General features: G+C 33.6%; 1 protein-coding gene across 1 annotated transcript; it reads left to right on the top strand.

Annotated features, from left to right (window-relative positions):
* Positions 1–5,347: 5,347 nt before the first annotated feature.
* On the top strand, positions 5,348–5,790 carry LOC129752252 (uncharacterized). Its single transcript, XM_055748038.1, has 2 exons — positions 5,348–5,493; positions 5,559–5,790. Exons 1-2 carry the CDS (start codon positions 5,348–5,350, stop codon positions 5,788–5,790), a joined length of 378 nt encoding a protein of 125 aa, XP_055604013.1.
* The last annotated feature ends 7,413 nt before the right edge of the window (positions 5,791–13,203 follow it).

Raw genomic sequence — 13,203 nt, 5'->3', positions numbered from 1 at the left:
AACATAAATAAAGTTAAATTTTTTTGGAAAATTCATATTAATCAGAGATTGTATATTATTACGTTACAAATTCGAATCACATATAAATATTCACTATCAGACTACATTTCATAGTTTTTTACGTTTTCCGCATTAGTAAAAACATAGTTATTCCGATTCTTCTTATTTCCCTTTTCAATGAATGTAACTCTCACAGCAACATTAACTACACATCCAGTACCTAGTACATTCGAACAAACATCAAAGGCAGATTATTTCGACGGGTCGATGAATCGTTAGGAAATGTGGGTCGATTTAGCTCATTATTTTTCCATGTTGAATGCGACGATTTGCCGTTAAAATCGAACTATTTTGATAATTTTCTTAAATTTTGTTTTCTGGTATCAACCAATCTAAAATGTACATAAAATGTGTTTTAATTTAGGAAAATATTAAAAAAAAAACTAAAAACAAATTACAACTTCCTCCTGTAGACTCTGTGTCTGCAGTTCTTTAAAATTGGATTGTATTGTAACAGAAATTGCAGCGGCTTGTTCACGGTCCACATATTTTGTAGGTATATTCCTTTTTTGAACTGCAAGTAAACATTATACAATGAGATACAATTGTCACAAAAAAGAATTCAGTTCGTGCAATTACGTTCAAATTTAAATGTTGCGGATACGACTCACACGGAGATTATCAATTCATGGTGTGCAAAATTGATGGCAAGGATAATTTATTTCGTACGGCAGCCCTCGTTTCACAACTTTTGTTTTTACTTTTAGAAGCTGATTGTTTACTATTTTTCATCCGGCCTACTTTTAAAAGGATAACCCGTAAATTATTTCAAATAGATGTTTTCAATACCATTGAGTCAGAAAACGGCCATGGTTCAATGGTAACGTGCTCAGCTTTCATTCCACAGGTTCAGGTTCAAATCTCCATGCAGGAAAATTTTTCAAGTAAGTTTAAAATTGTTGAAAATAGAAACAAATATAAATAATAAATAAAGATTAAAGATAATCATAATTAAAAGTATAAAACGACTTAAGAACGCTTTATTTTTGCAAGATTTTTTTTAAAGTTTCATTTGAAGCTGAATAGCCTTCTACTCAGCTTTGTTTATGGAACTTGAAAGAATCAATAAGAACTTAAAATTTCAGCTGAGTAGAACGCTATAAAGCCTTCAATCAGGGCTGAGTAAGCATAGAGACCATTCTATGGAACTTTTGGTTAGTTGGGATGACTATACAGCGTACCGCTTTAACGGATTTCCTGTAACCTTGTTATCAAGCCTGAAAACCAAACTACTGAAAATGTAGAGAATTTTATCTTTCTCTGTTCTTGTACAATTCCAAATGCTTCTGAATGCTTGGAATATCTTGAATACTTGGTAAATATTTCTTCTGAAAATTTTTGTCCTTTTTATATCACTTAACAAAATATATGCATAGGATGTAAGTACTATTATTAAAAATGCATATTAAACTTTTAACTGCCTGTTTTACAATAACGCATGGAATCATCTACGATCACAGCAGTTCATAAAATAACTACATTCACGCGCACGCAGCCCGCACCAAGGAAATAAAAATTGAGAATTAATTTGTTGCCATAAAGGAATTTGAAGGCTTTTGAACTGCTGATGAACGAAAAAACCTCAGCTGATGGAACAAGCATGAAAAACAAAAACTTCCGAAAGCTCAGAGCTTCTGAAGATTTCTTATAATCACTTTCAGCGCTGCATCTAAACAATTGTTATCGTCATTACTTCTTTCATTGAAATCCACATTTTCCACTGGAATTGTGAATATTATGGAATAAGTAGGGTAAATGATCTTGAGCGGAGCTAGTCGAAATCTGATCTTGAGCGGAACTATTTACTTTTCCTAAGATCTAGGCAATGATTGTTTATGAATCTAATCAAAGTGTTGAAAAAACACTATTTCAAGATCTTTTCATACAAGCATTGACATTTTTGCTAAAATTTACTAACTGAAATAATGTTATTAGAAGATTTAAAAATATTCGCATTTCTGCTGCAATTTTAATCAATCTACGCTGACTTTGAACGTCAATTTATGTCACCCTTGACCGTTATAAACTGATTCTTAATGATTTAAATGGTAGAAAAACCCATAAAAAAGCATTATTCGGGTTTTTGTAACAAGTTTTCCATCTAAATTTCAATTAATAGCGTAGTTTTTAAAAGTAAAATATGATCTTGAGTGGAAGTCTTTGATCTTTGATCTTGAACGGAACTACTGGCTTCCGAAATAAACCGCTAGGTGCGCTGCCTTATGACTTATGGCTCACACGTGGTTTTTACCCCTGAATGTACGCAACACCTTTGTATATTTCTTATTATATAAGCTTTAGGGAAAGAAAAGATGTAAAATTTAGTTCGAGTAGAACAAAAATTAATTAATTGGTGTCACAGCGTACCGAACTAGGCACATAAAAAGTTTTATTTTTTGGGGTACAAGAAATGTTTTTTGATTCTTTCTTTCAGAGGGACGACGGGAAGGAGGAGGAAGGCTTTCATGCATATTTTTTGGCATAATTCGAGAACTTATGAAGCCAATAAGTCATTATTTCAGAATAAGTATCAATCTTCATTGCCTTTACTATTTGTACTTTAAGAAGTAGCTTTCATTTAAAGAGGTTGTTTTAGATGTTAAAATTACAATTGAAAACGATATACTCCCTAATAAACAAAAATTCAAATTGCTTCTTACACACATTTCTTCAGTTTTGCAAAGTGGAGCAAAGCACACCGGGTTAGCTATATATTTTATAATACTCCACGATTCAATTGGTGGCCTAGTATTGAAAACCTATCCGATTCCATTGTGTTTGATTTTACACTTGAGCTCGAACTGGAAATCGATTTGAGAAATAATTGTTCTTATGAAAATAATAACAACATAATTAATGTTTCCATAAATTTTAAATATGAATAAATTTTATCGTGATTCATAAGAAACTGGAATTTATTATAAACTTTATTCTAAGAATAAGTTGCTTAGAGCAAGGTTGCCGAAATCACAGAAAAATCTGTTATTTCACAGAATTTTGAGAGAACTTATATCACAGCATCTATGTCACTTAACCCAAAATTTTGAAATATTTACAGATTTCACAGAATTTTCGAATTTCGAATGGATTTCCATAGTTTTAAATTTTTTGGTCAATATAAAATTTAGGTTTCTTACTTTGAATTAGAAAAGTGTGAAAAGATTTTCAACGTAAACTGGTTTTTCTCAAATAAAATATAAAAATGACCCAATTTATCGTGAATTTCCAATGAAATTAAAGGAATTAAGAGAATAAGAAATCACAAAAAATCTGATTTTTTTCTCAAAAATTTTTATTAAGACAATGTACAATTTTTTTTGTGAAAAATCTGTAATTTAAGGCATCTTCTTTTGCATTACTGACTTTGTCGTTAATTTCAAAAGTTGTCAGGGCAATATAATCTTCAACACGCACATTCAAATAATCAAAATAATAATACTTACGAATTTAATTTTTGAGATAAAAAAAACTAAAAATTGAGTTTGGAGAATCGATTTTTTTAAAAGAGGATACAGTGAATCAAAGTGAAAATTTGACTTTTTTTTTAGCAAGAAATAAATTTGAACGGATATTTTGAGAACAACTTTTGAACGCAAAGTTTGATTTTTTTACGTAAAAGCATTAATTTTTACACTTTAAAATCTTCAAAGAATTGAAATTTAAATGATCTTTTCACAGTTACACAAGTATTAGGAATAATAGCTATTAAAGATGTTGACAGAAGAAAATGGTTTTGCTCAAGATCATATTTTAGTTCCGCTCAAGATCAGAATTCTTACTAGCTCTAGAGTTATAAGGATTTACTGTAAAATATTCTAAAAATGATCATTAGAAAGCAGAAACCAAGATCTATCCGCTGAACTGAAAAAATTTTTGTTCTGATATAACCCATAGCCATACCGCTTGATCAACTGTTCCTAGTAGCGTCGAATTGAGCCATTTAGTTCCGCTCAAGATCATTTACCCTATATATTAGGGAGAATGCGGGATAGCTAGCTTGAAAGCTGAAAATAAATTTACACATTGTAAGCAGCTACAGAGGCTTTTTATTTATTTGTTGTTATTTTAGTTGTTGATACAGTGTGGAAAGGGTTGAAGAAGATTTTTAGACCAAGCCCACTGGACGTTGCTATTTCGGTCGGTATTTTATATGGTTTGATTGGTTGCCTTTTTATCTACTTACTGATTTTCGCACTCATTGTTGCCATCCAGGTTGGTGTTTGTGTTTGTTTATTTTCTGATGGCGACGACCGGCTGTGTTGCTACCGGGTTGCTACATAAACGCATCCTGTAACAACCTACTGCTCGAATGCTATTTTTCGAATCAAGTAAGCGACTGTTGGTGCGATGATGGGTTGATAGATATGTTGCTGAATGTGCTCGATTCATGGTTTAGCAACCATTGGGTGGGCTTGGTCTTAGAGAATAAAAAAAGAGTCCTCAAGTGCGAAAGTGTTTAAAAATGTTGGTAAAAAATGAGAAACAACGCTTCTCTATAATAGCTTTTTCAACAGTCGTCTCCTTCTATTCAGTGTGTTTAGTTCATACGCAAGAGTAGGTATCAACTATCAAATTTCAGGTGTTCAAATTTGTGTCCAACAATCCTGGAAATTCTTCGATATTTTGAGCAATTTGCATTTTCAAAAATATTCCTAAAAAAAAAATTCAACGCCTGCACCTTTATTGGAATATCATAAAAAAATCTGACATTACTCACTAAATCTCATATCGATCCAACCAGCTAAATCCGCACGCACCACAATCAGCACCGGTGCGCATCCGACTGCGTTTCAAGGTGCATGCCATCTTCAATTTCAATGCCATCGTCAGGTGAGGAGCAGAACCATGTGTGTCTCAAAACAGGTTTATTTGATTACAACTTCTGATTTCAGTAAGGATGATTTCATTCAACTCTGAGGGAGCGCATCTTTCCGATGACTTAGATTAAACATACTTTGGGAAACAAGCGTTAAGGTAAAGAGAACCTCCCACGTATGCAATTTTCCTCAAATGTTACGGGAACCTTGATAGAACAAACTAATTAGGTGCCTTATAGGGAACTCAAACATGCAGATTTTAGTTTAAACATTGTTCTGAAGATCCAATACAATCAAAAATGTCAACGCATAGTATGGTTAAACCAACCAGTGATTGATGGGTCTGTAAACTTTTATCTGATATTAAACTTCCATATCGAGCTCCGCTTGGGTAGAAGATTTATAAAACCCAAACCATAATGAGCCAGATAAATCTCCCTTCCGTAGTTATTTCTAAATCCAGTTCGAGAATGGCTTCTCAAAGTACTGCAATTTGTTCGCTTCTGTTACTAGCCTTCGCATGCATTGTATTCGGACAAGATTTGGCTGATCCCGATCTGCAGAACATGCTGATAGATTACGACGTTGAGAGCATGGTGGAGAGCTATCGATTCAAGTAAGGTCATTAAAAATCTGTTAAACTGGCATCGATTTAAAGAAGATTTGTTTCTTTTTCAAAAGATTTTCAACCGTCGATGGACAATTCAGGGAGGAAATGGGAATGCTGACAAATCCTGGAACCCCGGAGGAGGAATTGGTTGTTGTCGGAATGTATGGCTACGAGACTGACGATGGAGTTGAGGTTATGGTGATGTATGTCAGTGGCAAGAATGGATATCGGACCAAAACGAAAACGAAAAAGCTAGCCGAGGCAGAGCGAAAGCGGAAATTATTGACTTCGTTGGTGGGATGAAGTTATAAAAAAATCTTAAACATGAAATTTGATTGCAAAAAAAAAAAAATAAAAAGATAGTGCCGTGTATTGAAAAATATGGTTTAAAGAACTTTTACAAATGAGATCACTTACATTCGGAAAGAATGTTTATAAGACCGCTGCAAGCTTTGTATGAAAATTTCAAATTCTTAAATTTTTACCCCTCCCATAACTTTTTTTGGTTGTTTTTGCTGCCACAAATAGCAATAAAATTTTTGGAAGCGATCCATCCAGTCCTGAATTAGCGCAACGAGTTTTAATTTTGTATGGACATTTGTATGGGAAAACAAAATTTTTCATTCAAAAATCGCCAGAGATGTTCTGAAAGTTCCAAAAAATAAAACTTTGGATGAAAAATGTTCCTTGATTCTTGCAGTACATTTCATGTCAACAAAGCACAAACCTAAATTGTACCCCAGGAAAGATATTCAATGTTTTATAAAATTTTTGTTTTCAAAATTCATTTTTTTAATTATATCGTTTTTCACTGCTTGTTTGAAAGCTGTATAACAGTATGACTGAAATAAAAAATCTCAAAAAACTGCTTTGCATTGCCAGAGAATTTATTGACATAAAAAGCCCTTGCAAAAACATGTCATGCAATTATTAACAGCTCTAGCAAGCAAACTCTGCCATTTTTGAATACTTTTTAATGGATTCAGATTTTTTATTTTAAAATGGTTATAACTTTTTTCATGAAATTCTTAGCTGCTTGTCATGTAAGCAAAAAAAGAAGCTTAAGAATAGTCAAAACTAAAAATTAAAGACCGACTTCATTTCAAGCTTAATTGAATTTTCTGGATGATTTAATGTGCAAAAATTTCTTCTTCCATACAAATTTCCATACGAAATTGAATCGCGTTGCGCTAACTCAGGAATCAACCAAATCATCTCAAATTTTACACTGATGCTTGGTGACCCTAAAGGCATCGAAAAAACATATGGGAGCAAAAAGTCATTTTTTGGTCTAATGTTTATCTTAGAAATTATTTTTTTATGAGTAAGTTCTTGGTGATTTAGTCTATTCATCATGTTCGCGCATTTCACTTGCATCTGAAACACAACAATGATAACATCCTCAGATTTAAAAACAAACAGTCCCATATTTCATGACCGGTTTCCTTTCAGTTGTGAACCGATCAAAGGGCGGAACCGTTAAATAGGGGTTCACTTAATCGATGGCAATCGGATGGTGGTTTGCGATACCTTTGGCCTGCCAGCCAGCATTTCAGTAGGCAGTTGGAGATTAAAAATTCAAATTACCTCACGCATCTTTACAACGGTGTTGCTAGGTCGTTCGGCAAGTTTTGACCTTCCAACGAAATAAAAAACAAGTTTAACTGGACATTTTCAGGTGTAGAGGAGTAACGTGGGGCAGATTGTTCTTTGCTGAATCCTATATGTTGTTGAAAAGATTTTTTTCGATTTTTCAATTCATGGAAGATTCTGTGGAGAGATGTAAAAGAAAATGTCTAAAATTGTGACTTTAGAAGATTCGTTACATTTATTCAAAAATGAAATAAGATTTTCAACTGATTCCTTTTGTTAGAAAAATGTTGAAAAATTAACAGACTAGACTGTACAGGGTTTGTTTTTGCTGTTTAACATAAGGCTATGATCATTTAGTATCCGGGCAGTTACAAACGTGTGTATTTTAAAACTATTCATTTGATCGAAAAAATGTTTATGGAGGAAATGAGGGTGTTAATGTGACATTTAAACTAAAAATATAAAAAAAAATATTTATCAATGATTTCAAGAAATACTCTAACTTTTTCATAAAATCTCTTTTTTATCTTTGCACACTTTTTTCAGTCAAGTTTTGATTTATTTTTTTTACCACAGAACCAAAACCTTTGCAAAATCATGATATTTTACACAAACTCACCTGGAAAAAGCAATTGGAATCTAGTTGGAACCTTTTCATAAGTTGGTATCTCGAAGAAATTGATCTCTTAAATCCGGATTTAACATAATTTTTTTTGTCCATCAGAACACATCTGTCATATTACGTAAAAACCGAATGCACAGATTGCGATCTTTGGATCTGATCATTATTAGTTATTTACTTGGTGTCTACTAATCAGGCAACACTTTTTGCCTCTGCCGGAAATGGATTTTTTGCATTATTTAGGGAGTCTTCATTCAGTTATCCCAAATAACCATAAACTTTTAACCATATTTAAGATCAAGAGTTGCACTCCGATGGTTGATTTAAACTTCGCGTGGATCCTAGAGTGGCTCCTTATACTTAATAACCATGTGGTACGAAAAAAAATCAGAAAAAATCAACAGTTCATGAGCTTTCGAGTCAACAATGAAGAATTTTCGAGGCACAAAATGCGCAAAAGGAGTAAATTTGTGCAAAATTGTTTTTATCATGTCTTTTTGCATAGTAAATATCTCATACACACGTAAACTTAAAAATCTATCAAAAATTGGCAAGATAGTCCTTTCCATAACCAACACAACGGTACTAAAGTTTTGCATATCCGAGCTCTATTAACACATCTATCACCAAAATAAACTGCCCGGATACTAAATGATCATAGCCTTAATCAAAAAACTTGAAGAAATTTGTATTCTAGAGAATTGGCCAAAAAGAGAGCTGTAAATAAGACCAGCAAACCAAAATAAAACTACCAGAAAAGAGAGTTTTTTATAGGACATCACCAAAAAAATCGCACATAATCTTCATAATAAAACGAAAAAATTGAAAAAAAAAGTTACTGGAGCTAGAACAATGAAAAATTAAAATACTTTAAAGATTTATTGCAAGAATAATTTTTTAGTATGAAAGTTCACGATGTTTATATGATCTCTTTAAAAAAAATTGTAAGAAAATACGGACGATAAAACTTTTCAAGTATACGATTATCCTTATGACCTATATAACATTAGATTTAAAACATACATGAAAAATTTGTGATTTGTGATACAGTTAAACATGACACTAAATGTTGCAATAAAAGTTGTACCTAGAGATGTACTGAATAGTGGTATTCGGCGAACGGCCGAATACCGAATATTGACCTTTTCAACTATTCGGCAAACGAATATTCGGCTGAATATTCGGTCGAATATTCAGTTGAGTTTCCAATAGAAATACTTCTATTTGTACTGCTTTTTCTAATAGAAATCTTTTATTTCTGCAATTTAAGGGACATTAAGTTTTAAGTCGACTTTTCCAACCATATGGATCTGATCTTGTAGAGGTCTCTTTGATTTCCAAAATGTCACCATTAGCTTAAAGGAAATCAGATGATTTGTCGCTTCTAGGACGTTTATCATAAAAGAGATTGAATTGTGGTGAAATCTGGGACAAAATATGTCAAAACAGGTGCCAAGCTATTTCAAATTGTTTTTTTTATATCCAATTAGATGAATATCCAGATTTTGCTAGATGTCAACAAAATAGTTGCCAAATAGAACGATGAACTTTAACCTTACGCATACAATATTTTCTACAACACGTATCCACACGGCTTGGTCTGAACGATTTTTTTCAAAAACTTGTAAAAAAAGAGAAAATCTGAACAAATTGGCATTTTTCTCAAACATATAAGAGGAAAAAGAAATATAATTAGGGTAGAAGCACTAGTTATTGAACAGGTACCAGATATTGAACACTAGTAAAACATTAACCGATTAAAACAATAATATACAGTAGAAAAATGAATCAAAATTCGTTGTGCCACTGTTGAAGCATTTTCTACCTCTGTTCAAATTTTTATCAAGAATCTCGGACTCTTAAAGCCACAATACCCGAAACTTGAATATGTGGTCAAATTTTGGCATGGTTTTTCGACTGGATGAAGAAAAAAGCCGATTTTTGATTGGGGGAAAAATTGGATAAAATACAAATAAACGTCTAAGAAAATGATATGAGTGGTTTCAACTAAGTCTTTTTAAATGATTTCTGGAAGAGTAGCAGCCTTTATAATCCTAAATTTTTAAAAATTTAACAAATTAAAGTGTTCAATCATTGGGTCACAGAAAACGCCAATGTTTCAATTATTGAACGTTCAATCTTGCAGTACTCGTTTCGTAGAGAGATGCATGTACCAGTTATTGAACAAACATCGGTTGGTGTTTGGAAATGTAAACAAACTGTTTCTCGGTTGCTAGCTCAACCAAAATCGCCCCTGCAAGGCATACTTTCAAGCGAAATACCCCTAAATATATGCGATGTAATTCAATGTTTACGTGTTCAATAATTAGAACATTGCCTGTTCAATATTTGAATCATTGTGTTTAATCATTGGAACAACAGTAATTTTGAATAAAAAGGCTTAAATAATAATTTCAAAACATATTTCCGCGAAAAAAATATATCGATTCGAAGCAGAGAAATAAGCTTAAGCTACGCTATCAAAATTTTATCAGGAAAAGCTTTCGTTATTATTTATTGGCCACAAATGTGTTGAATCCCAAAGATGGTGTTCAATATATAGTGTTCTTACCCTACTTGAAATTTAAAGTTTTCTTTGGATTAGAACAGTAGTGTTCAAATTGTATCTAACGAATAAATTTACTCTAGAAAATCGTTCTGTAACAGAAAATTAAAAAAATTTCAAAAAATTATTTGATTTAGCAAAAACTCTGAATAAACCTGGGTATAATCCGAAAAATTCATAAAATATGTGACCATCCTGATCAGATTTGACTTTTCTTGAATTCTTCATTTGGTTTATGGGAAAGCCTGAGTATATCAAGAAAATTTGGAATAATAGATAATCGAAGTATAAAGCTATCTACTATGAAAAAAATACGGATACATCTAAAATGTTTAACTGAATGCATAAATTTTTGATGATTTTGAAGATTTTTCAATATTTCTTTCGGATATTTAACAAAATTTCCAACATCACATCCAATTTGGGAAGTCTGTTTTTTTTTTATAAATTTAAATAATAAATATTCGGCCGAATAGGCCAAATAGGCCTAGCTTAACTATTCGGTGAGCCGAATATTCGGCTTAACGGTTTTTTGGCGGTATTCGGCGCCGAATATTCGGCCAACCGAATATTCGGTACATCTCTAGTTGTACCCTATTTAATCACGCGCGTCTCTTAAAATCAGGGATAATGCTCTAAATTCAAAAAGGGTAGAAGCACTAGTTATTGAACAGGTACCAGATATTGAACACTAGTAAAACACTCACCAATTAAAACAATAATATACAGTAGAAAAATGAATTAAAAATCTTTGTGCCACTGTTGAAGCATTTTCTACCTCTGTTAAAATTTTTATCAAGAATTCCGGACTCTTAAAGCCACAATCCCCGAAACTAGAATATGTGTTCAAATTCTGACTTGGTTTTTCGACTGTTTGAAGAAAATTGGATTAAAGCCAAGTAAACGCCTTAAATAATAATATGAGTGTTTTAACTAAGTCTTCTTAGAAGATTTCTGGAAGAGTGGCAGCCTTTATTATCCCTATTTTCTTAAAATTTAACAAATTAAAGTGTTCAATCATTGGATCACAGAAAATGCCAATGTTTCAATTATTGAACGTTCCATCTTGCAGTACTCGTTTCTAATAGAAATGCATGTACCTACCAGTTATTGAACAAACATCGGTTGATGTTTAGAAATATAAACAAACTGTTTCTTGGTTACTAGCTCCAGGCTTCCGAAAAGTACTGGCGAACGACAGTTTTCTTGCGAATGTCGCACATGCACCTCGATGAAAGCTTCCCGAATATTTCTTCCCCGACAGTATTAAAAGGAGCGGTCGTGCGGTGTACAGCGATGGCTTATTTTACCTCATGCGAGAGTTTGTTCGTGGGTATGAAATTTTTTTAAGCTTCGTGACAGTTTTGAGAAAATCTTCGTGACAGTTTTCAATGCGTTGAATTTCGCATGACAGTACTACTTACTCCGTCCGACTGTAGCCGAGATTCGCTCGGGCTGAGTTGATTTCGAACGAACGTATTTTCTTTTTGCTAGAAGCTACTGCGGGTGGTGATCACCCCAATCACCCTCTCCTCCCCTCCCCTTTTCGCTAAACCTGCACCGGCACCACATATCGCGTTACGCGCCGATCGTATGCTGCTGCTCGGTTTAGATGGCTCGTTCGATCTATTCGAAACCGAGCAGCAGCGCATACGATCAGGCATGGGTACGGTATGGGTACGACAGTCACCCGTGACAGTCCTGCCCAAACTGTCACGCCCTGCAGCCGACAGTTAGGATGAAATTATTTTCGAAACAGGAGGCATGAAGGGATGAAAACCGAACTGTCGGTTGGGTTCGCTACAGCTACAGCTTAAAGCACAACACTTTCGGCAACGCATGCTTTGAGCAGATTGTTCAGATACAGCCTGGGTTCTCGCACGTGTGCGATGTAGCCGAAGCATTACGATTCGTTACCGACGGTACAGCAGCGAACCGAGTGGTAAGGAAAACCGAGACAGTTTGTTTGGCAAGAAAAAAGCTGTCATAGCAAAGCTGTACTTTTCGGAAGCCTGGCTAGCTCAACCAAAATCGCCCCTGCAAGGCATACTATCGAGTGAAATCTATTATATAAAATTCTCTTGTAACGGTGTTTGTAGTACTACTCCTTCGAATTGACCGGAACGATTGTAAATAAATGATTTTTAGAATATTCTGTAGGCATGCGAATCGGTTTAAACCGAATAAAAGTAACAGAAAGTCGCATAAAATGTCCGTTATCATTAAATTTGTAATAATTTTAATCAAATTTAAGTCATGGCATCCATTTTTTTCGAGATTTTCTTTACTTTGGGCGCCGGGCGGGCGGTTTGTTTTTCGTCTCCATGGTCGAGGCGTCCCGAGCCAACGTCGTGAGAGGATAGTAACCATGGCATAGCATACTGATTAGTGGGAACATTTGGGCGTCTATTTCTCAACCAAGCATACTTTCAATGCACGTGGTGGCGATATGAAGCCTAGATGTGTTTTTCCTTTTTGATTCCTTGCTCATTTGTACAGCACATATGAATAAATGATGCCTAGATGCGACCCAGATTGATATTTTGCCGGTCAAATCAAAACCATTTAAACGATTTTAAATTTTAAAACTATTTTGATTTCATGTTTATTGAATCAGCAATGGTTGTCTAAAAAACATGTATTTAATACTCTGATACATATGAAAAAATGATATGACTCTTTGCGGACGTTTGAAAAAAAAAAGAAAGTGAGAAAATTTACATACAATTTTCTAATCCAATACGCCTTGAAACAATTTTTCACACAATTCAAGTACGTACTTAACATGGAAGTGTGTTTTTTACATATTTTGGCTACATAGAAGAGACTTGAGATCCGCTTTTTTAGTGATTCATATTCCAGAAGCATATTTTTTTCGATAGCGGAAGCAAATTTTTTAATAACATTATTATGACATGAAAGTGTTGAAAATATT

Source organism: Uranotaenia lowii, chromosome 3 (genome assembly GCF_029784155.1).
Source record: "Uranotaenia lowii strain MFRU-FL chromosome 3, ASM2978415v1, whole genome shotgun sequence".
Classification (NCBI taxonomy): Eukaryota; Metazoa; Arthropoda; class Insecta; order Diptera; family Culicidae; genus Uranotaenia; species Uranotaenia lowii.
This window is presented reverse-complemented; position numbering and strand designations above follow the sequence as displayed.

Excerpts from the sequence above, each read along its gene's own strand:
- LOC129752252 (XM_055748038.1), top strand. The coding sequence starts at position 5,348 with ATGGCTTCTCAAAGTACTGCAATTTGTTCGCTTCTGTTACTAGCCTTC. Across the intron at positions 5,494-5,558 it reads GTGGAGAGCTATCGATTCAA|ATTTTCAACCGTCGATGGAC; the intron begins GTAAGGTCATTA and ends CTTTTTCAAAAG.